The 27,850-nt window shown below is 43.4% G+C and overlaps 1 protein-coding gene across 1 annotated transcript in view; it reads right to left on the bottom strand.

Moving 5' to 3' along the window:
• galnt13 (polypeptide N-acetylgalactosaminyltransferase 13) overlaps nt 1-27,850 on the bottom strand; it is a gene marked incomplete at both ends in the record, with an annotated part of 244,921 nt that overhangs the window by 179,638 nt on the left and 37,433 nt on the right. Inside the window, 1 exon segment of the mRNA XM_084310931.1 lies at nt 11,596-11,764. Coding sequence (XP_084167057.1) covers nt 11,596-11,764 — 169 coding nt within the window.

Genomic DNA, 27,850 nt, shown 5'->3' with positions numbered 1-27,850 from the left:
TCACCCCACTTCAAACTTCACACCTTTATCTGTGTTTTCATCTCTGTCTTTCTGTCTCTCTCACCCCGACCCCCTCCACTTCACACAACACCTACATTGCCAAAGCCTTTGTCATTTGATGACACAGCAGTGCTATGTCTGTCTCTCCCTCTATCTCTGTCTCCCTCTCTCACTGGCATAAAAAATGTATTGTCGTATTCAATATTTCAGAGATTCTTTGCCAGAGGAACTTCAAGCCATTCCTGAATTACCACCAGAGACCAGCAGTTGCACGCAGGCAGAGACTGCCTGTAGCGTGAGTTGAATTTTATACACAAGTTCACTGGTGTTTATTCTTATATAAAACGTCTCTAAAGACGTATGTTTACCTTTGCATTGATTGGCGGATTTTTGACTGAAGACATTGGATCTTTCCTGCTCTCCCATCCAAGTCCCAGGTTGTAATGACGTAATCATGACACTTAGTTGATTTTGAGTAGACAATTACTCGTTGCATCTGGGCTCATAGTCGTCTACCTATCTTACCATATAGGAATGACCGCTACACAATCGCGCCAATAGCGGCCGAGGGAGGGAGAGTTAAGCGATTTCTTTGTCATTCAGACAGATTCTCCTATCTGCACCTATCTGACACGTATAGCCACTGATGGTGGAGAAGTGCTGTCCAATTAGCCATTTTGGGGAAATTCATGCATACAATAATATTCTGTAATAATGAAGCCCATGTAGAATTGTGAGTTGAATTTTATACACGATAGATCAGTGGTTCTCAAACTTTTTACACCAAGTACCACCTGAGAATGTCGCTGGCTCTCCAAGTACCACCATATGACCGGCGTTAAAATACAGTCTATTAAGCTATGCACAGTTCACGCAGGAGGCAAATGTATTCCTAATACCATTATTTATTGTTAACTTTTGTCAGACACAGCCACAATGTACAAAGGGATAGCACTAGAACTAGCAAACGCTTCCACACAACTCATACAATGCAAGGGGCATTGAGAACATAATAACTAACATTCTCACATAGCAAGTGAGAAAATTAAGAACAACTGTATTTCAGCAAATGTACTTAATCTCTCTCTCTCTCTCTCTCTCTCTCTCTCTCTCTCTCTCTCTCTCACACAGCAAGCAATTGTCCATCATTCTCTCTCTCTCTCTCTCACACACACACACACACACACACACACACACACACACACACACACACACACACACACACACACACACACACACACACACACACACACACACACACACACACACACACACACACACACACACACACACACACACACACACACACACACACACACAATTATTTTGTTACAAAAACTTAATTTCCTGCATTCTGGTGCAGGACTTTTTGAAATTTTACCCTTTAAATACCAGTTTGTGTGATGGCATCACAAATTATTGTTAAAATAAACACACAAAGTAAAATATGTTCAATAGGATAGGAGCCCCGCATTTAGTGATCTAGGAGGCAAGTATTTTGTAATAAGATCGGATAGATAGAGCAATCACAAAATAAAGAAATGAGGCTCATCGTGCTCGCAAGCCACTGTCTAAAGTCTAATTGTGTTCTCAGAGGGATGACACTGGTGATCTACACCTCTACCAGAGGCCAGCAGCCAGAGGGGGACCCTGCTGACCACAAGGCCATCTGAATCATCCTATGCTGAATTGACATGGATGGCATCTCCCTTAAGCTGATGTGAGTATAACTTGCATGTACAAACACAAACACACCCACTCTATCTATATCTCTCTTCTAGGACATGTCATCATCATCAAACCTTTATTTAATTCTTGGGAGAACAGTAGGGTTGTAAAAAAAAGTGTAAACATCTTCAAATCATTATTAACACATCCACGCTGTAAAGCGTTATTGCCCGCCATGCTTTGACCGCCAGATCTCGCTGTACAGCGTTATTGAGATCAATATTGAATTTTTTCGCCATGGCATTCAAAATTCATATATACACCCATGGCCGCCTAGTTATAGTTGATAGCAGATTTTTTTTACATTTAATGAACACTTGTATGTGCAATTTCCTGCAATATAGAGCCTTCAATCTTGACCAAAATAAAGCTGCTCTTTTCACTATAAAACTCAGTTTATATTGCAGTATGATAGCTATAATAATAATAACTTCACTGCGAGGGCTCTTTTAGTCAAGTCAAGTCAAGAGTCAAGAGTTTTAATTTTCACGGCATACAAGTATACAATGAAATGCGGGTGGTCTTGCATCATCATACAACATATAATAGAATCCAAAAAAAAAAAAACATTGTGCAATAAACAGGTAACAGGTAACATTAGCTAGGCACGTATGATAGCCAATTACTATTATAATAATAATAATAACTTTCCCATCCTCCCAAAGCCCCTCCGGCCCCGTTCACATCCGCAGCGGCAGTACCAACAACAACAACAACAATTCATTGACGCTATCAATAGCCCCAGTGAGCGCGGCGGCTGAATGAATGAATGAAAACTTTATTTAACAGATTGCAGAATGGGTACAATACAGTACGGCTCAATACACACAATTGTTAAGGGGATGCAGACCAGAGAAAGACGTTTGTCTTGTTTACATCAGGGTCCATACTAGCCCCTTTCGTGACTGTGCTGCACAGAGTGAATCCACAGTCACTTGCTCCTCAATGGGAAACCAACCTAGATTTACCCTGAAGGACTGGTTCTGGCCGAACCGTTCGTTATACAAGTATCACAGAGACATTACAAATGTGCTCACAGTTGCACGAGGGTTTCGGACAGAGATACGGGATGGTGCGCAGGCGCTGTGATCACCCAACGGCGGAAATAATGCCGCTTTGAGCAGTTTATAAAAAAATATTAAAAATATTTATTAGCAACGCCGAGCTTTCAAACCATCCCGTATCTCTGTCCGAACCCCTCGTGCAACTGTGAGCACCTTTGTAATGTCTCTGTGATACTTGTATAACGAACGGTTCGGCCAGAACCAGTCCTTCAGGGTAAATCTAGGTTGGTTTCCCATTGAGGAGCAAGTGACTGTGGATTCACTCGGTGCAGCGCGGAGGCTCACCATACGAGAAATATTCAGTTTCAATCTGTTTGCGCATTTAGTATACAGTCACAGTGTTCGACTTATGTGATGATTTGCTCCATTTTGATGTAAACGCCGAAGAATAATCCTCACAATGTTATCCAATATCCAGCCTGAATTTTTCAATGGCATTCGAAAAAGCCGCCTCCTCCCCCAACATGTCGTATACGTCATGCCGACGAACCGTGGCCCGTGGGCACTGGATCAAACCATTAAAGTGGGGGGTCACACAATCTTTGGAAACTTAAAAACTTGCTATTAAGTGTCATTGCGTATTATTAATTTGATTGAAATTACGTAGTTATGGTTAGATTTATATATGGGAGGGGGGGGGGGTATATCATATTTTTCATATGATCAAAAAGTGGGGGAGCAAAATCAGACGTTTGCCCCCCCATTTTCAATAGTCGTAGAGCAGATGCTTCGCGTGCTCTATTGCGCAGGCGTCTATGTATACACCTCCGACGCTGCAGCTGGACCCTACGGCTCAATACAACGACGGCTCAATACCGCCACCTGGTGGATGGTCGGGCGAGTTACACTCGAACAACAGGAAGTGGGGGCTGTCCGTCGATTAAATTCATCCGGCCGTCAGACATTGTTGCAAGGCTCCCGACAGACACTATAGTACATATGGATCGCTTTATAAACTTAATAATCTATATGATTTCGGCGTTTATTGCGACATACAAAGCGGAAATGGACCTAGGCGATCGACGTCCTATACTTGGGATATTTCACCGCCAGTCTCTTTGACGCACGGTAAGAGGACACTAACGTTATTTTCAGCCCAATTTATTCATTTCACTGCAAACCATCTGATCAATATATCACCCATACTACATAAAGCATTTACTGACGATCACGTAATTATAAACGCCCCCCCCCCCCCCCCCTTTCCTCCGTGCATAATGACGCATAACGTATACGATCATATACAGTTGAATTTTTTAATATAGCGTGTCTAGGGAATAAACGGCAATCGATAATCTATATATGCGTTTAGGTCTATAACTCACATTCTAGGAATTACTACAGAAAATGATAAAAACATACTTATATTCTAGAAGGTATTTTTGTATGAATGTATGAATGAAAAAGTATAACGTTCCTACATCCTGAACAATAGATAATCGATGTTGAATGCAGGCATTAAAGCGTTCCGTCTCAAGACGGATTTCCGTCAATTTGATTGGGGAGATCCGTCAATTTGATTCGCAGTCTAACGGAATTGACTACCTGGTATAATATGATTTGTAGATGCATACAGATTGAAACAAAATTGAGCCAATCAGAGGCGCCAAATATCATGAAAAGGGAATTTTTTCTACAGAGGCGGCGCCAAGCAGTCATCACTCAGTGACTCGAGTGGTTGCAGCTGGAGGCTATTGGGCGAGTGACATTTGCGAGGTCTGTCCGCCACATGGCAGGGTAACAAAATAGTTGTGTCCCCTGCTGTGGTTGTGAGTATACGTTTATTAGCTTAACTCCGTAGCAACATCACACAGGTGTATCTGTAGACAGTCTCCTCCCCACCGTATGTATCTTTTTTCCTACCACCCACCCCCTCCTAATGTACAGTCCCGGACTTTCCAGTGAATCATAGTGTCCTTTTTTTTCATTTTCCCAGATGCACCATGCACCAAGGATCCAGCTGATTACTGCCAATCTGGAGGATTGTTCCATATCTGCTCTTCACTTGTGCCACTGATTCATTGACCTTTTGTGGTGTGGTATGTTTTGATTTTTACTTAGTAATACACTGTATAGTTGGGATTCTGAATTAAACAGTATAATGTTCACATATATTATGGAGCCCCCAGGGGTCGGGAGAATATTATGGAAAACAATATAAAACTGAAATGGTAAAGCTAAAAAACTGTAGACCTGACCACAACCCCCTCGGTTCAACAGCACAATATGTTGCTTTCTCCGCTTTTAAAAGTTGAAATCATCTGATGACATTGAAGGGATAGTTCAGAATTGTGGACATAAAGTTTAATTTACTACTTGGCCATTATGTTATGTTCAATGGACTGCACTTATATAGCAATAGCGCTTTTATCCAAAGCGTGTATGGCCTCTCATTCACCTATTCACACACATTCACACACCAATGGTGGCAGCTGCCATGCATATTGATCCATAAATAGTGTTTAGATTGTACTTCTATAGGTTTTTAACTTTACATACTGTATTTAAACATTACATTTGAACAAACACTGCAAGCTAAAGTTTTAAATCATTTGAATCTGTTTTATACAGCACACTTGCTTCCAAAATAAAGCAGTTTTACAATCCTGAGCGTTTGTTAACACTTGAAGCTTTTTGTTTCTAACAATCTGTACAATAAAAGTGTCTGTCTGATTAACTTTTAGTGGTGCCACTTTATTGAAGGAGTTTGATTGTAACAATTTAGGAAAGATCTGTAAAATAACAGTGTTTCTCTGCTGAGTTTTTAGTGGCATAACTTTATTGAAGGGGTTTGATTGTAATAAGTTAGGAAAAACCGGCCAAATAACAGTGTTTCACTGTGTTTCATCGTAATAATTTTGGAAAAACTTGTGGAATAACAGTGTTTCACTGCTGAACTTTAAGTTCTGTCACTTTATTGAAGGAGTTTGATTGTAACAATTTTGGAAAAACCTGTAAAATAACAGTGTTTCACTGCTGAACTTTGAGTTCTGTCACTTAATTGAAGGAGTTTGATTGTAATAATTATGGGGAAAAACGGTCAAATAACAGTGTTTCACTGCTGAACTTTAAGTTCCGTCACTTTATTGAAGGAGTTTGATCGTAATGATTTAGGAAAAACCTGTGAAATAACAGTGTTTCACTGCTGAACTTTGAGTTCTGTCACTTAATTGAAGGAGTTTGATTGTAATAATTATGGGAAAACCTGTAAAATAACAGTGTTTCACTGCTGAACTTTAAGTTATGTCACTTAATTGAAGGAGTTTGATCGTAATAATTTAGGAAAAACCTGTGAAATAACAGTGTTTCACTGCTGAACTTTGAGTTCTGTCACTTAATTGAAGGAGTTTGATTGTAATAATTATGGGAAAACCTGTAAAATAACAGTGTTTCACTGCTGAACTTTAAGTTCTGTCACTTTATTGAAGGAGTTTCATCGTAATAATTGAGGAAAAACCTGTGAAATAACAGTGTTTCACTGCTGAACTTTAAGTTCTGTCACTTTATTGAAGGAGTTTGATCGTAATAATTTAGGAAAAACCTGTGAAATAACAGTGTTTCACTGCTGAACTTTGAGTTCTGTCACTTAATTGAAGGAGTTTGATTGTAATAATTATGGGAAAACATGTAAAATAACAGTGTTTCACTGCTGAACTTTAAGTTCTGTCACTTTATTGAAGGAGTTTGATCGTAATAATTTAGGAAAAACCTGTGAAATAACATTGTTTCACTGCTGAACTTTGAGTTCTGTCACTTAATTGAAGGAGTTTGATTGTAATAATTATGGGAAAACATGTAGAATAACAGTGTTTCACTGCTGAACTTTAAGTTCTGTCACTTTATTGAAGGAGTTTGATCGTAATAATTTAGGAAAAACCTGTGAAATAACAGTGTTTCACTGCTGAACTTTGAGTTCTGTCACTTAATTGAAGGAGTTTGATTGTAATAATTATGGGAAAACATGTAAAATAACAGTGTTTCACTGCTGAACTTTAAGTTCTGTCACTTTATTAAAGGAGTTTGATCATAATAATCTAGGAAAAACCTGTGAAATAACAGTGTTTCACTGCTGAACTTTGAGTGCTGTCACTTAATTGAAGGAGTTTGATTGTAATAATTCTGGGAAAACATGTAAAATAACAGTGTTTCACTGCTGAACTTTAAGTTCTGTCACTTTATTGAAGGAGTTTGATCATAATAATTTAGGAAAAACCTGTGAAATAACAGTGTTTCACTGCTTAACTTTAAGTTATGTCACTTTATTGAAGGAGTTTGATCGTAATAATTTAGGAAATACCTGTGAAATAACAGTGTTTCACTGCTGAACTTACTTAATTGAAGGAGTTTCATCGTAAATGTATGGAAAACCTGTGAAATAACAGTGTTTCACTGCTGAACTATAAGTTCTGTCACTTTATTGAAGGTGTTTGATCATAATAATGTAGGAAAAAACCTGTAAAATAACAGTGTTTCACTGCTGAACCTAACCTGTCAATTAACAGTGGTTCTCTGTTCTCTGGTTCTCAAATAATAAACAGAATTATCTGTAAATGTATTGCTTTTCCACTTTATTTTAATTAGGGTATTTCAATGTAAATTTTACAGTAAATCTCTGTTGCCAAGCTGCCAGACATTTACCGTTTTTTTTACCGATTTTTTTCTTACAGTGTAGGTCAAATACCGCCCGCGCTCCTGCGTAAAGACCAAAGTCCCTCTGTGGAGAAGGGAGCCCTGAGGAGGGAAAAACCTTCTCTCCTCCTCAAGAGGAGACTGTTCCAACCAAAGATGTCTGTGAACAAGCGTTGACAGCATCCTATCCCTCCCTGCGGTTATAGCTCAAAAGGTCAAAAGCTGAATAACCTCAAAACCTTGCGCGATGTTTTGACGTCGGCTGACCCTAAGGCCCCACCACCCGACACCATTCTTGACAGAAAAAACAGCAATTTGAACAATGTTGCCAGTCGCTGCTAATTCTATACGGCTGCGGTATAGGCTTTAACAGCCCACCAGCCACCTGCCGGGCCGACTCGCCTCATGGCGTCGGCCGGGCGGGACACAGTTCCACCATGTCAGAGGCAAAGTACTGATGTCACCTGCTTCACAAGCACGGAACACCAGTGGTGGCTGCAGACCAAAGTCTACTACTAGTGAAGCACTGCCTCACTAGTAGGCATGCAGCAACCTCCACTGTGGTGTGCACCCATGAAGGGGTAAATTAATAAATGAACGAAAACTCCACTAACACACTGCAGAATGGGCTAGCCCATACACACAATTGTTAAGGGGATGCAGACCAGAGAAAAACACCAGTCCCGTCCACACAATTCATAGATTCACAAAAAGCACACCAGCCCTGAGCCTCAGCCCATCCACCCATGTAAATGGTAAACAAGCCCCCGTTAAACCCCCAACATTAGACACTGATTGACCGTCAGCATGAATGGTTAAGAGGAGGGAAGACCTTTTAGTAAAGACAGCCCTCGGCAGGGAACAAGGAACGGCGTCCTAGCATTGTAGCATTACCATTAGCTACGCGCTCTAGGATAGCTGGGAAAACACCAAAAACAGAGTCATGCCGACCATGTTTTCCCAAATATCCTGCCCCTCGCGCCAACACATCACTCGGCTGTCTCACGGGACAATGAGCAGTATTACTCATGCTAGTATCAATGCCTGACAACGCAGGCCTTACCCGTGCACGACTTAGCTCGACTGCTAACCGTTGCGCGACGTCCCTCAGTCCGCTGTCACGAGACGAGGAAAACCCAGGACAGGCCCGTTGCGCTGTTTAGGATGTGCCGAGAAAATTCCAGGGGCTGGTGAACTTCTGGCGAAAACCCAACATTGTTTAATTTCTCCCTGCGTTTCATAACAGCTAGTTCACGGAGTGCACTGCTACTTCCGTGTTGGAAACCAAAAAGAGGAAGGTAGAGTGTGACCATGTCCGGCGTCAAATAGTGGGACGCGGGGCGTGGCCTGGTCACGTGCATGTGAGTGCATTTGTTTGTTCGTGAGCACATTATGTGCTAGGAGTTAAGAGATATCTCATAATGGCGAAGAGCGAGACGCGATTGGCCAGTATGATAATATAACTAAGCGCCCAGAGTCTATAAGATAAAATAACTAAGAGCCCAGAGTCTAGAAGATAAAAGAACTAAGAGCCCAGAGTATAGAAGATAAAAGAACTAAGAGCCCAGAGTCTAGAAGATAAAATAACTAAGAGCCCATAATATAGAAGATACAAGAACTAAGCACCCAGAGTCTATAAGATAAAAGAACTAAGCGCCCAGAGTCTATAAGATAAAAGAACTAAGCGCCCAGAGTCTATAAGATAAAAGAACTAAGCGCCCAGAGTCTATAAGATAAAAGAACTAAGCGCCCAGAGTCTATAAGATAAAAGAACTAAGCGCCCAGAGTCTAGAAGATAAAAGAACTAAAGCGCCCAGAGTCTAAAAGATAAAAGAACTAAGAGCTCAGAGTCTAGAAGATAAAAGAACTAAGAGCCCAGAGTCTAGAAGATCAAATAACTAAGCGCCCAGAGTCTAGAAGATCAAATAACTAAGAGCCCAGAATATAGAAGATAAAAGAACTAAGAGCCCAGAGTCTAGAAGATAAAAGAACTAAGCACTCAGAGTCTAGAAGATAAAATAACTAAGAGCCTAGAGTCTAGAAGATAAAATAACTAAGAGCTCAGAGTCTAGAAGATAAAAGAACTAAGAGCCCAGGGTCTAGAAGATAAAAGAACTAAGAGCCCAGAGTCTAGAAGATAAAATAACTAAGAGCCCAGAGTCTAGAAGATAAAAGAACTAAGAGCCCAGAGTCTAGAAGATAAAATAACTAAGATCCCAGAGTCTAGAAGATAAAAGAACTAAGAGCCCAGAGTCTAGAAGATAAAATAACTAAGAGCCTAGAGTCTAGAAGATAAAATAACTAAGAGCTCAGAGTCTAGAAGATAAAAGAACTAAGAGCCCAGGGTCTAGAAGATAAAAGAACTAAGAGCCCAGAGTCTAGAAGATAAAATAACTAAGAGCCCAGAGTCTAGAAGATAAAAGAACTAAGAGCCCAGAGTCTAGAAGATAAAATAACTAAGATCCCAGAGTCTAGAAGATAAAAGAACTAAGAGCCCAGAGTCTAGAAGATAAAATAACTAAGAGCCCAGACTCTGTCTAGAATATAAAAGAACTAAGAGCCCAGAGTCTAGAAGATAAAATAACTAAGAGCCCAGTCTAGAAGATAAAATAACTAAGAGCCCAGAGTCTAGAACAGGGGTTCCCAAACTTTTCAGGCCGGGGCCCAGAAAATAAGGCGTCAGAGAGCCGCGGCCCAATGCACATCGTCTGGCTTTTTTTTTTTTTTTTTTTGTCAGGCGACCGATTTTTTAAGCCAAATATCACTTCAATCCTATTAAGTTAGTTCAAGTTAGTTATTCATTTATATGTGCTATTTATGAGAGGGCTAACTTGTTGCAAAATAATAATGATAATAATAATAGCCTCATTAAAATACTATTGTTGCTTCGGTTGTTTTCAGCGTTTTATGTGCATAATCTGTTATTTAGTTTGAAATGTTCGTTGAAATAAGTAGATTTTTCGTTTTTGTTTATTTATTAAGTTAATATAAAACCATATAGTCACATTTTAGAATACAATAGAATAGAATTTTTGAATACAACTAGAAACACTGTCCTGGCCTGCTTCTAAGTTCAGTGGCCTGACAAAAAAAAATTAAATAAAAAAATAAAAAATAAAAAAAGTTTTTTTTTTATTTTTTTTTATTTATTTTTTTTATTTTTTTTTAAATCATCTCGCGGCCCACCCGTGGCTGCTCGCGGCCCACCTTTGGGTCGCGACCCCGACTTTGGGAACCACTGGTCTAGAAGATCAAAGAACCAAGAGCCCAGAGTCTAGAAGATAAAAAAAAATAAGAGCTCAGACTCTAGAAGATAAAATAACTAATAGCCCAGAGTCTAGAATATAAAATAACTAAGAGCTCGGAGTCTAGAAGATAAAATAACTAAGAGTCTAGAAGATAAAAGTACTAAGAGCCCAGAGTCTAGAAGATAAAATAACTAAGAGCTCAGTCTAGAAGATAAAATAACTAAGAGCCCAGAGTCTAGAAGATAAAAGAACTAAGCGATCAGAGTCTAGAAGATAAAAGGACTAAGAGCCCAGAGTCCAGAACATATAAAAGAACTAAGAGCCCAGAGTCCAAAACATATAAAATAACTAAGAGCCCAGAGTCTAGAAGATAAAAGAACTAAGAGCCCAGAGTCTAGAAGATAAAAGGACTAAGAGCCCAGAGTCCAGAACATATAAAAGAACTAAGAGCCCAGAGTCCAAAACATATAAAATAACTAAGAGCCCAGAGTCTAGAAGATAAAAGAACTAAGAGCCCAGAGTCTAGATAAAAGAACTAAGAGCCCAGAGTCCAGAACATATAAAAGAACTAAGAGCCCAGAGTCTAGAAGATAAAAGAACTAAGAGCTCAGAGTCCAGAACATATAAAAGAATAAGAGCTCAGAGTCCAGAACATATAAAAGAACTAGGATCTCAGAGTCTAGAAGATAAAAGAACTAAAGAAAGCAGCAAGTCTCAGACAAAATGTCAGCTTGTTGATGAGGCCAGCGATGTGTGTGATGGCGGTTTAAAAACGAAGGGGGGGTTGGTGTGTGTGTGTGTGTGTGTGTGCATGCATGCGTGCATGTGTACATGTATGTGTGTGTGTTTGCACACATACATGCAAGCACAGATGTGTTATGCGACACACACAGCGTACAGAGGTCAGCAGTGAAAGGCTCACTCACCCGTCCAGCCTGACGTCAGGAAGACTCCTGTTGAGCGCCACCATGTCGCTGGCCATCAGGTTGAACTGGTTGATCTTGAAGAGCTCCTTCATCTTCTCCTGCTGCTCCTTGGGGACGTTCACGGCCTTCCCCATCTCCCCGGGGCCCTCGTGACTCCGAGATATCACCGCTGGAACACATACGGGAGAAGACGTCAGAGCGCCCCCACAGAGGACACCACTCGTCCTCAAGTTATGTCTGTTATCTCTGCGGGGGTTTAAAGGTCGATGTCAAGGGTCAGCGTGCCTTTTTACCCATTACAGGGGAAAACATGTATATTATGTATCTATTATTTAACCGTCTGTGTGGAATGAATGTGGAATGATCTCGGAGCGAGTGATCCCTGCAGTATAAGAGAGTACTAGAACTGTCCGCGAAGCCTGTTTTTGGGCTTTGAACTTCGTCAGGGTTTTTATTAATTTTTTATCGCCCCAACCGACCTGTAGGAGTCGCTGTTTACAACGTCCAGATTACCACCCATCGACTTCCCACCCACTAACTCTGCAAATTGAGTTAGTATGCCGGCCGTCCGCCGACAGCCGGATTCGATACCGGTGTCTCGTGCGTTGGTGACAAGCGCAATGTCCGCTGCGCCACCCAGCCGCCCTTCGTCAGGGGTTTTCGAACAGACGTTCGAACCTTCGCTTTTTTTTATCCACTTTTTCTCCCCTTTTTCTATTTTTCTCCCATCCCAATTCCACTGTGCCAATTCTTCCCTCCCCTGTCTTGAACGTTGCTTGCATATGTCCCCCACTGGCCGGTTGTAGGGAGGATAGAAGCCTTGCATCACGTGTCCCCTCTGATACACAAGGGGGCAGCCTGTCACATCTTTTCACCTGCCAGCGCGGACTCTCATTGGCGAGGTGTAACGTGTGGGAGGCTCACACTACCCCCGCCATTTCCTGTCTCTGTTGTGCAGGCGTCCCCAACCGACCTGTAGGAGTCGCTGTCCACAACGTCCAGATTACCACCCATCGACTTCCACCCGTTGACTCTGCCAATTGAGTTAGTATGACGGCTGGCCCAAGCCGGAGGCAACGCCGACAGCCGGAGTGGAACCCGGTGTCTCTTGCGTTGGTGACGAGTGCAATGTCCGCTGCGCCACCCAGCCGCCCTGAACCTTCGCTTTTAATTACAAAATAAAAATATCCAAAAATAAATCAAATCAAAAAAGAAATATATTTTAAATCTTTTTTTTAATAAAATATCCTCAAACTAAATCCTCAATTTGAATAAAGTGATTAATCTGATTAAATTCGTATTTTTTTTTTATTAAATCACATGCTTTCGAGCGTCACTGTACTTATTGTACTTATTTTATGCCTATTCTTATGTCTGCAATTTCTACATTGCACTACTTTTATTATCTTTCTTATGTCTTATTCTTATGTCTGCACTTTATACATTGCTTTTATTCTGTCAACTGTATGCAAATTGTATGCCTATGTTCATTTTATGCTGTTTGCTGCTGAAATCCATGGTGCTATATAAATAAAGTTATTATTATTATTAGTAGTATTATTATAGTATACTACTGTGCTGTATGTCTACCGCAGAGGAGGAGGAGGATGGACAGCATTGGACCGGTATGGGATGTTAACATTCGCACATCATCAAGCATCGGACATTTCAGGGGACGGGTCATTAACTGTACCTTCTAGCCGAGGAGAGTCCAGTCACCGAACGCTGCATGGGGCAACCGAGCATGCTGCTTCCGCAACTGCCATGCAATTAACCATCCGAGCGTCCCCCTCTGTGCCAAGCAAACGCAGAGACACGGGCCAGAGGGGACGAAATAGAATAGAGAAGATCGATGTGAACGTTCGCAGGTTCAGACCATCATTTCGTTACGTTGGCAATCGAATCTTAATGAATGTATTTTTTTTATGTATTTAATTTATTTTACACAAAAAATATATATCAGAATGTGATATATATCAGCATATCACAGTACTATGTTGTGTTTACAATCATTTGAACACAGACACAACACAGTCTAGTTGAGATGAGGAGGGGTTACCGTCATACATTCTGAAACACCTTATTTTACATTCTTTTTTTGTGATCAAAAGGGGGAGCAGAGCGAGCGAGTGCCATTGTCCACTTGTTTTTTTTCTTGTAATTTTAATGATGTATATTTTCTGGGTCTGGTGGCCGTGGGCTCTGACTGGGGGGGGCCGTGGTTCGGGGTCTCTGCGGGTCGAGGCATTAAAGAGGCGTGATGCTTTGGCCCGCGGGGGTGCCGGACACCGGGTCCTCCGGGGTTGGGGTTCGCGGCTGCCGGGCTCAGGAAGCCCTTTTTTTTATAGTAAGTTTTATTTTCCTTATACTTTGCACTTTATTTGAAGTTTTCTAGCCCCTGTTGAGCAGTGAACAGTAAGTTCATATACTGTAATTTCTTAATTTTTTTGATATCTTGAAGCACCTTATCTTACATTCTGAAACACCTTATTTTACATTCTTTTTTTGTGATCAAAAGGGGGAGCAGAGCGAGTGAGTGCCATTGTCCACTTGTTTTTTTTCTTGTAATTTTAATGATGTATATTTTCTGGGTCTGGTGGCCGTGGGCTCTGACTGGGGGGAGCCGTGGATCGGGGTCTCTGCGGGTCGAGGCATTAAAGAGGCATGATGCTTTGGCCCGCGGGGGTGCCGGACACCGGGTCCTCCGGGGTTGGGGTTCGCGGCTGCCGGGCTCAGGAAGCCCTTTTTTTTATAGTAACAGTTTTATTTTCCTTATACTTTGCACTTTATTTGAAGTTTTCTAGCCCCTGTTGAGCAGTGAACAGTAAGTTCATATACTGTAATTTCTTAATTTTTTTGATATCTTGAAGCACCTTATCTTACATTCTGAAACACCTTATTTTACATTCTTTTTTTGTGATCAAAAGGGGGAGCAGAGCGTATATATACTGTATTTGTATATACTGTATAGAAATACTGTAATTTCTTAATTTTTTTGATATCTTGAAGCACTTGATATTCAAATAAAAAAATAATTACTTTGATAAACCATTCCAGTTTCATTTATTTACATTTCTCAGACAAACAAGGAAATAGAATGAAATTAATAATAAAGCAGTTATAATAAAGACAAGGAAAATGATTAATTGGGAGACACCATTACTGTTATGCCAGAGCAGAGTATTTCACGTACCAATCAGGGGCTGCATTCCACTGCAGGAAAAACAGCAGTTTTGGCTTTGGGAGAGTAACTCATGTTGAACTTTCCTAGACCATGGAAATAATATAGCACGGAATGGTACTGGTACTGTGGTACAAGTAGGCTGGCAATATGTAAATAAAAGAATTCGTTTATAGTCTTGAGAAGGCGTCTGCCAAATCTACTGCTGGTAACTTGTATCGGGATTATCAATGACCCATGTTAGATTGATATTTCAATTTTGTAGAACTTCAGGGTCAAGGTCCAGCAGTCTTACTTCCATCCAAGAACATCTACAAGCAAGCTAGTGACCACTGTCCCTGTTGTCCATTCCTCCCAGGAATCAGGGTCCTCATTAATTTTAATTAATTGTGGGGACCTAGTCTATTAACATTATATCATATCATCAACAGTGTATATTTGCATATCGTATATGTCACAAATGTAACAGTACTATATACCTGTATGTCATGCATGTCCCTATGTGCCTTTAAATAAAACAGAACAACAAGGTTAGCCTGTAGGCCTACCTATATGGTTATCGTATTTAACGTGTGGATATTTACGTAGCTTAACATGTAGGCCTACATTTGAACTCGATAGGCCCTACAGAGGACTAGTAGGCCTAGGCATATGTTATTTTCTTTTAGGACATGTATAATGATTTTAGGCCCAACAGTTAGGCTATGGTGTATAGGCCTAGTGTTCAAACACCATCTTTATAACCAAAAAAGTACAAAAGGACATTACAACATGTCTTCCTGCCAGTGCACAGAACCTGATGGTGAGACAAAGTATTGTTTCAGTGTGTCCCGCTGCTCCTTTGCAGTTCTGTTGGCATTCCGATCCCTGCTAGCAGGCACTGATGCCAGGGCGGCATCACTGCGCCAGCTCCCAGGGATGATGTGGTGGTCCTCATCCTCCGTGTCGACCAGAGCAGGGGGGATGTAGGTGTCTGTGGCTCGTAGGTAGTTGTGCAGGGAGAGAGCAGCCAGGGTTATCTGGGACACTGTATCTGGTTCTAGGGGAATGATGGTGAGAAAGACTCGCCATTTGTTGGCAAGTATGCCAAACGCATTCTCTACAACACGCCTCGCTCTTGACAGTCTGTAGTTGTAGACACGCTGGTCATGGTCAAGCTGTCTGAAGGGGTATGGCTTCATCAGGTGTGTGTGGAGCGGAAAAGCCTCGTCTGCAATGAACATGAAAGGGGTGACTACATCTGTACCTGGCAGACTTTGGGCTGGCGGGACATTTAACTGGTTGCTGTCCAATGCCTTTTTCAGGTCACAGTGGGCATAAACACCTCCATCAGACACTCTGCCCTGGGTTCCAATATTCGCATAGAGGAAACGATAATTGGCGTCTACAACAGCCATCAGGACCACAGAGAAACGAGACTTGTAGTTCCTGAAGGTGCTCCCACTGTTGCCTGGTGGGCGGATGGTGATGTGTTTTCCATCTATGGCTCCGAGACAGTGAGGGAATTGCCAATTCTCCTGGAAGCCACTGGCCACTGCTCTCCACTCAGCCTCTGTAGTCGGTGTCTACACAAACAGACAGACAGACTGCATCAGAACAGTGACATGAATCTATCAATATTTATCTGATCTAGGTATGATTGTCCCATATGTTACATTCTAGCTGCTTCTAAATGGATCTTACCGTCAGGTGATCCTTCTTCAGGACCTGGTGCAACACCTTGCATGTCTCCTTGACAATCACACCAACAGTGCTCTGTCCAATACGGTACTGGACGCTCAGGGAAGTGAACGACTCTCCTGTCAGCATGGAGAATGATTGTAGAATATCATTTATGTATGCAGCATATCAGAACTATTAGACTGACACATTCTATAGTTACATTCTGATCACCGCGGATACACTGTAGCCTGAGTTCACTTGGGTTTACCCTCCACTACAACCCCTGATTATTACCTGTTGCTAAGTATCGCAGTGTGATGGACAGTCTCTCTCTGGCAGTGATCGCTCTCCTCATCTGGGTGTCTGCTTTGGAGATATAAGGAGCCACCAGCTGTAGCAGATGATCGAACTGTTCCACATCCATGCGGAGTAGACTTCTGAATCCACTTTGATCATCTGTCTAGAAGTACAACAGGCAGACTTTAATGAGTGCATTGAGAACAACACAAGCTAGCAGTGAGGTAAACAAGCTCAACATTCATTAGGAGGGTACGACACATGTAGCGTTAGCATGCTGACGTTAGTATCTAGAAGTACAACAGGCAGACATTAATGAGTGCATTGGGAACAACACAAGCTAGCAGTGATAACAAGCTCAACATTCATTAGGAGGCTACGACACATGTAGCGTTAGCATGCTGACGTTAATAACGTTACTTACCTCAAGTTCCATTTGCAGGACTGGCATTCCCAGTTGGCCTCTTTTCCCTAGCCACGACTTTGTTCTCTTTCTAAATATAGCCGGCCTCTCTAGGCACATAAAAGCCACTATGGCAAGTGTTCGCTTCCTGGACATTGGCATGTTCACAGTCTGCTTCTTCTTCGTATCACGACCGTCTTGTTTACAACTCGTCAGGGCCCCGTTCCCCGTACCTGGATAACTGAGTTAGCCGGATAACTTTCGGTTAAGTCTGACTTAAGCCGGACTTTCCGGCTCCCCGTACCTGGATTGTCCAAATCACCATGACAACAGATCCAAAAGTTTGAGCCTGGTCGAAAGCAGGGTTTAAGTTCAAGTTAGCCGGATGAAGCACAGCCACGCCCCCGCAAAGAAAGTGACAGCGCGTTTCCTGAAATTATTCCCACAGTCTAGGATCTGCTTTATACCATTCTGAATTACGTTTTTGTGCTCCATTCTTCCAGAGGGGGCTTTTGAAATGTAAAATAGACCCAAAATGCTGATACTAAATTCACTTTGTCCTAAATAATGCACGTTATATATACCGTGGCGCTCGCTCGGTGCGATGTACACATTATGTGGTTATTCTAACAACGCGCAGCATTGCAAATGTGAATCCCGCGGGGATATTTTTAATGATTGAAACCTATCGCTCGTTTGGCTCTGATTCCTTTCATATTCTCCGCTGTGGATGTTTAATGGAGCGCCTGGATTGTGTTTCATTCAAGCATAAAATTGAAGTGTCTATGCGTGGATTGTGGATCTTGTCTCGTTCATTAATGTATAAACAATGAATTTATCCCATCTGGCACAGTGGCACAGCGGTAGTGCTCAATCCTGGCAACCCAGCGACCGGTGTTCGAAACCCCGTGTTTCCAATATAATTTTTTGGAATATAATATTAATGATTATACGCCAAAGTAGCCTAGTTTCAAGTTAAAATATTATAAATCTACATGCATTGAGGATGTCATTCTTTATATAGCTCTCAACGTGCACGAAATTGAATTATTCCTACATCGCAAAAAGAAGGGGAAGACTAGGTTTCGAACCCCGGTCGTCTGCGTGAAAGTCAAAAGAAGAACCCGTTACACCACAGTAGAGATAAGTAAAAGATCGACTATACATCAATCAATGGGAAGAGAGCCGTATCGTTATTTTGTATAACAGTTTAACTAATTATTTTCGCTAGCAAGATCTCATTTGATTATTCAATCCAGCAGGCAAGTTTAAAGAAATATAATCTGATTGATTGAGGTAATGAGGGACTTAAAATTAGCCTATAGATAACGCATTTAACTTGTCTGCGAGGCGATTGAGCCGTACTGCAATATGTTACTAAAGTTTTAAATCAATTAATCAATCAATGCCGTTAGAGAATCAGGATCTCTGCTCTCGACACTTGCTGCCTTCTCGGCTGAGGCGGGCACGCGCACTTATCCTGGGTCTCAAGTCTGGCTTGAGTTAACGAGACTGAATCCACCTTCGAGGAACAGGAAAATCCCGGCTTCAAACATCGGGTTAACTGAATCTGGATAATGACATCTTGATCGACTTAGTTGAACCAGGTACGGGGAACGGGGCCCAGGTTGACGCACACTGATGACACACAGGATAACGCTTTATGATGATGCTACGCTTTATTATGACGCTACGTAGTCTGCGTCGTAGCCTACGATTCTCATCGCACAGTGTACATGCATCAGATTGATGGTCGTACCCAAGATTATTCAATTTGTGTCGCACAGTGTGGCTTGCAAGGAACTTATAAGATGCAAAATATCTCCCAGTTAAGAGCGGGCATAATGACTAAATGTAAATGTAAATGTAAATGTAGTACTAATGTATATATTGTATACCCAGTTTAATCACCTGTACATTGTATATTACTATTGTACTTTACTGTTACATTTGCACTCTGGTTGGATGCTAAACTTCTTTGTCATTGTACAGTACAGTACTTGTGCTGTATGATGACAATACATTTGAATCTAATCTAATATTACAATGTATAGTTCTCTGTACGATCAGCTTTCTGCTACAAGTAAAGATGTAAAAAGGATTACAGGTCATGGTAGCTTCTATTTAATATTTTCTTTACACAGGAATATATTTCAGTTATAATCTGGGAAAACGTAAGGTTATCCTATAACCCTAGTTATATGAATATAGCGAGCGCTCTGCTCTTTATGGAACTATCCCTTTATCTACTCTAATAATGAATAATTTTCTCCATATGCACACACCCATCCGCCTGGCCACACCCACATCCGCTCCTCTATATAAGCGGGTTGTGGCCACACCATCAGCTCCTTCCCAAGTCTTTCACCACCGAAGGCGAAGACCACGGGGTCCTCAGTGAGTCAGAGCAGAGCGCTCGCTATACTCATATAACTAGGGTTATAGGATAACCTTACATTATAGATCGTATAGCTTTACGCTCTGCTCTTTATGGAAAACACGAGCTGAGCAGAGTGAAAAGCTCGACCTGCTGAGGCCCCCCACAACCATCAGAACCGGGGAGGACCCGAGCCCCCTGGACCCCCCTAGTGGAGGACGGGAGGGAATCGGATCCGACTGTACGAAGAGGGTTTAGCACCTCAAACACACAGGGTGAGCAGACCATTCAGAAGGACCCACGACCACTCAGGCGCGCATCCCACATGCCACCAGGGAACGGACGGGACGCAAAACACCTCCGTCACAGCCCCCAACATCATGGGGTCGAAGGTTAAGAACCCAACCCCGTGGCAAGGCCGCAGCAGCGGAGCGTGGAGGAGGTCCCAGCCCTAGGACAACCTGAGGGCCAGGACCCCCCGAAAAAAGGGGGCCTGGCGAGGTCAACGAGGCCGTAGCATCGGGACCCCACCAGACGGTCACTGGTGACACCACCCCCCACATCGCCAGTGTATCGGACAGGGCCCAAATCAAGAGCAGGCCCTTCCCCCCTCGGCACGCCGCTCTGAAGCACTCTACAAGAGGCTACTCCCCCACAACACTGCGGGGCCAGTCGGCGTGCCAGGGAGACAACCCCCAAGGAGGTTGATCCCTCAATCCAGGCAACAGGCCCCAAGAGCAGAACTCAACCTGTGCCTGAAGCACTGCGGACTAGACAGGCGCCTAAGGGATCTACTGTGAGAACAGTATCCCGGCGGAAGGGGTGTTCGGTATGCTGTGCACCATGTCATAACCTCCACAAACCCGACCCCCCAATCCAGCAGGGTCGAGGTTCAAAGAAGAGGCTGACACAATTGGCAGACGTCATGAAAGATGCGGGGGCATACTCTCGGGCAGACGGGGTCAAGCCCGGCCTCAACCCGAGAGTCGACTCTGCTACCAACACACCGGAGAACCAACCACCCCCCTATGTTTAGTTTAACAGGAGGCGGTTGTTCCCTTAACCCACAAAGAAAACTCAGAAACATACCTGCGTGTATACACAGAGACCCGGGGAATCTAACCGCAGACTCGGAATCACGGCCCCAGGAAAACAAAGCTACTACTTCACTGAGGAGGAGTCTATGTTATTGTGGGTCATCAAACTAGAACCCCCTCCACGCCGCTATAAGGGGCAACGAAAAGATTCTAGCTGCAGAGCCGGAGACAACGCCGGCGGGGATTGCTCAGCGACGCGCGCCCCAATGCGAAGCGCCGGTGGAGGTCAGAATGATCATCATCTTTTAGACTCTCCGGTGGTGAAGACATTATCGCTTTATTTTCTCGAAAAATAGTGAGAGAGAAAACAAAGATACAATGTCAACGCAGCTCCTCTTCTCGCGCATCCCTCACAAACTACTTTGACACTAAGCTTAAAGTGGTGTATACAGACACTTTCGGTGGTGAAAGTAGGAAAGGAGGTGATGGTGTGGCCACGACCCCGCTTATATAGGAGCGGATGTGGGTGTGGCCAGGCGGAGGTGAATAGGGGTGTGTACATGTGAAAGTTGTTCAGTATTAGAATGGATTAAAGGGATAGTTCCAATAGAGCAGAGCGTAAAGCTATACGATCTATAACTACTGCTCAGTCCTGTAGAGAGGAAGGACTGAGCAGAGTTAAAATCTACCTGCTATAGCGATGGCATTATGCAATATGTCTGCATGTCTCCTTTGATTCTCACTTTCTCCCAGTTATCATCTTCATCTTAAAAAGCATTTAAAATGCCAAAATTGTCTATATCACAATATAGATATCAATTGCAGATATCAATATGAATTTGACATCTTCAGTCCTAAAGAGTCTGCTGGGAAATATCAGGAAGTGGACCCAGGTGCCGTGGGATTCAAATTATGCATTTCAAGCTAACATTTAAAAGATAATAATAATAGTTTAAAGGTGCTACAGATGACATTCAGCCACTAGATGTTGCACTAGAGCACCAGCATGTCATTTATCCAATCAGGTGCATTCCACATGGGGAATGGGAAGTAGGAAGGGGATACATGCACACAACATGTAAACAACAACATTCATTTTGGAGCCACAGAAAATTGTTCAATGATAAATTCATTAACTCATTGGATGCGACTCATAAATAAAGTCGGGTTAACTCGCAGACGGTTGAGCGCCAAACCCGAGAAAAGTCAGGTTTTCTATCGTTATTTCTTTTATTTGATATTCCCATTCATAATCCATCGAGGGAGACTGTGTTAACCCATTCTCCGCCGATGACGTGTTAACACGTCATTCTCCGCCATGCGTAATCTGCCAATGAGATCAATATATCACTCATACTACATGAATCATTTAACGTCGGTCATTGAATTATAAACGCCTCCCCCCCCCCCCCCCTCCGTTCACCCGCAGATGACCAGTCATGACGTTTAGGACCATGTACAGTTGAAATTTTTTATATAACGTTGATCGGTATCAAACTGAATTTGATCATCTAATATATGCATCTCACATTCTATGAAATACAGCAGAAAACGATAAAAACATATTTATACTCTAGACGGTATTTTAGTATGAATGTGTGAATGAAAAAGTAAAACGTTCCTACATCCTGAACGATAGATAATTGATGTTGAATGGGCCATAGTAATGTCAATTTAGCAATACAATTTTAAAAGTTATAGCCCTGCAAAGAAGGTGAACATCTCCATAGACAAATAGCGCTGGCAGAGGATGGTTTAGGATGGATATAAACCCGGCAGAGAATGGGTTAACATTGGGAATGAGTCTGAGATCGCAAACATCCAATACTGCCGCCTGCCGCCTTGCGGCCGGTATTGCACATCCTTGGAAACTTTCTGGCTTGGGCTGTGCGTTGATCTAAAAAGTCCGGTCCGGGTTTTCCTTGTCGGGCAGGACAAGCGTTTATAACGCATGGATTGAGGAGAATCAAGCACTCCTGGTTCATGTTCTTTGGTGGATTATGTTGGCAACACGATCGACATCAATACTTGGAATGGCGATCAGATAATTGGAATATTCTTTTTGGAGTACATCCTAGTCAAGGTAAGGGCTATATGGTATCAATATTGTGGTGATCCAAGAATCCATTCACAGCGATCCGACCGTATGTGTGTAATGTGTGTGTGTAGCATATTCCGTTGGTGGCGATCAAAGCATGGAAAAACGACCCCCCACCCTTTCATGCATTCATGATGAAACATAATACCGATAATATAGCATTGATTTCAGATTGATTGTTGATACAGGCGAGAAACGGCACGGTTTTGAGTGAAATCCACTAAGCGCTGCATAGCGTCGTTTTCTGGTATTAGACAGGATTACTCTAAAACTATACTCGTATTCACCACGGTATAAAACGTGAAAGTATGGATGCATTTTTTTTTTTTCACAAATTGAACGATAGATACTCAATGTCAAATGGGCAATAGTATTATATCCATAAATATGATATTTAATATAGTTTGAGCCCTGCAAACACTGCCATGTATTCCTATTCTTTAAAGCGTGGCCTTCTTACCACACGGTAAACAGCGACCTCTGGCGCTGATTGAGTTAATCAATAGTTTAAAAAACGCAGCGCAAGCCTTTGTCTGAATATGCGCCCAGCGCATCGCTCTGTAAAGTTCAGAAAGTTTCAACTTTAAACGCTGTGTGCGGGCGCACAAAAAAGCTGAAAGGCGCTGAAAAAAGAAGCCGACTGCAGCGCATTTCCTTATAGGCGGCCGTGCGGCCGCATACGCTCCCTCCCCATTGGTATACATTGAAAAAAGACGCTTGCACCAAGAAATATGAGGCAGGTGGATCCGCGCCCTTATTCTGCACCTTTCTAAAAGCTCTGTGGCTGTCTTATTATTAATTATATTAATAATATAAAATATTACGTAAAAATATTATCATAGCACCTTTAAAATAGTTATATGCCAATGTGACTAAGACTGTTCCTGGGTTAGGCTCGGTTCGGTTCGGTTAGGTTAGGGTTATGTTAGTTTAAGGTTAGGTTATATTAGTTTAGATTAGGTTAGGTTAGGTTAGATTAGATTAGGTTAAATTAGGTTAGGGTTAGGTTAGATTAGTTTAGGGTTAGGTTAGATTCGTTTAGGGTTAGGTTAGATTAGATTAGGTTAGGGTTAGGTTTGATTAGTTTAGGGTTAGGTTAGGTTAGTTTAGGGTTAGGTTAGATTAGGTTACGTTACTGTAGGTTAGGTTAGGGTTAGGTTAGGTTAGGTAATGTTACTGTAGGTTAGGTTAGGGTTAGGTTAGGTTATATCAGGTTAGGTAATGTTACTGTAGGTTAGGGTTATGTTAGATTAGGTTAGGTTCGGTTAGGATTATGTTATGTTAGGTTAGGTTAGGTTAGGTTAGGTTAGGTTAGGGTTATGTTAGGTTAGGTTAGGTTAGGGTTATGTTAGGTTATGTTATGTTAGGTTAGGGTTATTGTAACTGAGGGGTACAATTCCCTGACTGTATTGTTAGATATGATACTTACTACCACTACCTCTTGTACTTTAGACTCTGGCCACCCAGTACTAGGCATAAATAATTATGGTAAACACTCCCACGTAGATGAAACGATCCAACACAAATGTACCAAGTCGAAAGTCTGCGTTTAATAATAATTAATACATAGCAAAAGGTATGTAGAGCAATCACTTAATTACATTTATGATTTGAAATAGGATGCACTTTTATGGCAAATGAGTATTCGTTGGTATATCAATAGAGAACGTCCAATCTCTGGTGGCGCAGGCGGTAAATATACAACCTGGAATATTTAAGGAATAATAGCGATGATACTTTAATGATTATAGAACTGGATACACTAGGGGGGAATTCCGGTCGCTTGTAAGACAACTGGAGAAGGGGGGGGGGGTAGAGTCTGGCTGTATCCGTCTGGCCGAGGGTATCCTGGGAGAACCCACGGTTGTGCGGCTCGGTGCCTCAGCGATCCTCGATCCACAGATGAAAGCAGTTGGACTCTCTGTGGGCCGGCTTCCTCCGGTCCACGATGGAGAGACGTGAAGTGACCTCGTCGTGTAGAGCGTCTCCTCACCTGTCGTCCTCTCCGGGGGGGGGGTTTCCAACACACGGCAGTGTTGGTCTTTATCCATAGAATAATCACTGTATACAAAGCATAATCCGTGCCTGGGAAGGCGGGCTGTCGTCGGTAGAATAATCCGGTATGCAGGTCCACTCGCTCGTCGGCTCTGGGGCTCCTCGGGTGCAGCCTCACATGGGGTCGGCCACCCTGGATAAGCAGCCAGTTCTACCCGAAACGATGGGGGTACTGACTACGATAGTATTCTCACCGCACGAAGCACTACATATGAATAGACTATTATTAGCTTAATAGACTACGTCCAACTCGATGATATAGTGCCAAATATGACTATTCAAATATTAATATACACGATGTCTCAATACCGATGGTAGGCCGAACTTGGCCTTACTCCCACACGTGGCGTCGCGGGGAGGCTTTACGTCTGTCACTCTATTGGAGGGTAAGAAACTGGACTAAAAAGGAAGTCCTACTTTAGTAGCGCAGTATATATACGCACTATGAACAAATAGTACCATTAGTGGTGCGGTAGCCAGATTCCTACGCGGAACTAGGACTTGTTCGTACATGTTGAGCGGTACGTTTGAACTGGGTCTGGGGGGTATGGCAGCCTGGCACCAAGGTCTCGACCAATAGTAGAATGGAGACTATTATGGGATGTTCAGTAGGCTAGAATGGATATTCAATGCATATTGTCCAAGGAATATACAAGGGATATCAGGGAATATTAGAGAATATACAAATACAATTAAATATATATATATAAATAAATATATATATTCGGTTTAATCTGGCCCTTCACAACAGCCACCCCCTGATTGGTCCCAGACCTAATCAGTTAAGCAGAGACAGATTAATCGCGTTGTCTATTTACACATAAGGGTTTGCTGTAGGGGTCAGTCAACTTCACAAAGTCATAGGGTTATAGGGTCATGGTCATCATCGATTGTGTCTGGGAGTCGGGGCAGTTCTATGAGCCTCGCCACGGGACGGGTGTAAGTGCGACCCTGGACAAGCACTTCAGCTGCTCGGACCTTGCCGTCGGCACCGGTGATCACTTTGCTTACGCGGCCGGCCGGCCACATAGCTCTGGGCAGTGATTGATCAATAATCATGACGACTGTTCCTTCTGTCAAAGTGTCTCTCTCCTTTACCCACTTCTGGCGGGTCTGTAGAGACGGTAGGTAGTGCAGTAGGAATGTCCTTTGTTGTGCACTCTCTATGGTAGTGCAATCATCTATGTTGGGGTCTGCGGAGATAACAGTGCTCAATCCACAGAACATAGGTTTCTTATTCTCAGCCTCCTCTTGACTTGCTTCCCTCGGGATAGGCGTGGGCCACTCTCCTTCCGGGAGCTTTAGGAATGCTGGGCCGTCACTGTAGACATTGCGACGGGTGAGGTCATCTAGGGGCATTCCCCGGGTGATGACGTCAGCTGGGTTCTGTTTTGTATCAACGTAGCGCCACTCTGTTTCTCCGGTTAACTCTTCGGTTAAGTCTTGAATCTCGGTGACTCTGACTCCCACGAAGACTTTGTACTTGCATGAGTCCGATTTGATCCAGGCGAGTACTGTCGTGGAATCTGACCACAGGATTGTTCTAGACACCGGTATGGTGAGCTCACGTTGGATGAGCGTGGCTAGGTGCGCTCCGGCTAGGGCTGCGCAGAGCTCTAGACGTGGGATAGATTGTTGCTTGCGTGGGGCTATTCTCGAGCGGGCGAGGACAAATGCTGTGTAGATCTCTCCCCCCTCTTCTTGGGCCCGCAAGTAGGCTACTGATCCGTATGCGACCTCTGAGGCGTCACTGAAGACGTGTAAGTCCATTTTACATGTCTCTGGCCTCACCGTGGGTGGGAAGTAGCTTCGGCGCATATTAACGCCTGGGAGTGAGTGGAGCTCCATCTCCCACTCTCTCCAGGTGGATCTAAGGTGTGCGGGAATGGGGTCGTCCCAGCCCTGGTCCTTGTCCCACAATGCTCGTACAATCATTTTTGCCCTGGTGGTGTACGGTAGAATACATCCTAGCGGGTCATATTGTCGGGCGAGTGTTGTGTACACACTCCGTCTGGTGGTCGGCGCCGCCGCCGGCCTTCCCTGCTCCGTAGTCAGGGGCTGGTGTCTGTAGTGAAGCGAATCTGTTTTGAATCGCCACACCAATCCCAGGGTCATCTCCTGGGCTTCTCCCGGGATTGTAGCCATCCAGGTCTCGCTGCTGGCTGCCTTGTCCTCGGAGGAGAGGCTGCGCAGTACTTGCGGATCGCTGCTGGCCCACTGCCTGAGATCAAAGCCGCCTTTGATCAATGAGGCGCGGAGTTTAATCAGGAGAGCCTCGGCTTCTTCCTGGGTTGAAAGGCTTTGTAGACAGTTGTCTACGTAGAAGCTGTTCTTTACGCTGTGTCGGACCTCTTCGTCCGCTGCTGGGTCCTCTGCTACATGTTTCTGTAGTGCAAATGTAGCACAGCAGGGGCTGCACGTCGTTCCGAAGGGGAGGACTTCCCATTGGTAGATGGCTGGGTGCTCATCTCCTGGCTTCTCTCTCCATAGGAACCGTAACAGGGGCTTGTCCTCCTCTACTAATCTCACCTGCAGGAACATTCCTTTAATGTCCCCGCTGATGGCCACCTTTTCCTGGCGGAAGCGGAGTAGAACGCCGAGTAGGGAGGGGCCGAGTGTGGGACCGGGCAGTAACTCTTTATTCAGATTTTGGGATCCGATCTGGTAGCTGCAGTTAAATACTATGCGGTCTTTACCGTTGTGATGGACCTTGTGGTGAGGCACGTACCACGATTCAGTGGTCTGGTCAGCCTCTTTAATGTCCATCTTTGTGACGTGTCCCGCTGTGATGAGCTTCTCAATCTCAGCGCGGTATACACTCTCTTGGGCGGGGTTCTTGGCTAAGCGCCGCTCCGTGTTCAGCAGGTACCGTTCTGTGGCGTCTGTCTTGGCGTGGAAAGTAGGCATTCCTTCTCGCCGCAGGAGTGGCGTGGCGTATCTCAACACGCCGTTGACCGGGACTCTCTTGGTCCCTGTCTCGAGGAGGTGAATGGCGTAAATGTCATCTTTAGAGCGAATGTCTTTCTTTCCGTTCTTAAAGGGCATTTGTTCCAAGGTCCATAGCCGCTCTACGTGTTGCAGGAGTGCGGTTTCTCCCTCTGTGACTCGGGAGTGGAGACATCTAGTGGCTGTACTTCGGTTGAGA

This window comes from Notolepis coatsorum (assembly GCF_963971535.1).
Source record: "Notolepis coatsorum genome assembly, chromosome: 3".
NCBI classification, from domain to species: Eukaryota; Metazoa; Chordata; class Actinopteri; order Aulopiformes; family Paralepididae; genus Notolepis; species Notolepis coatsorum.
The sequence above is the reverse complement of the archived record's forward strand: the minus strand, read 5'-3'. Positions and strand labels throughout refer to the sequence as shown.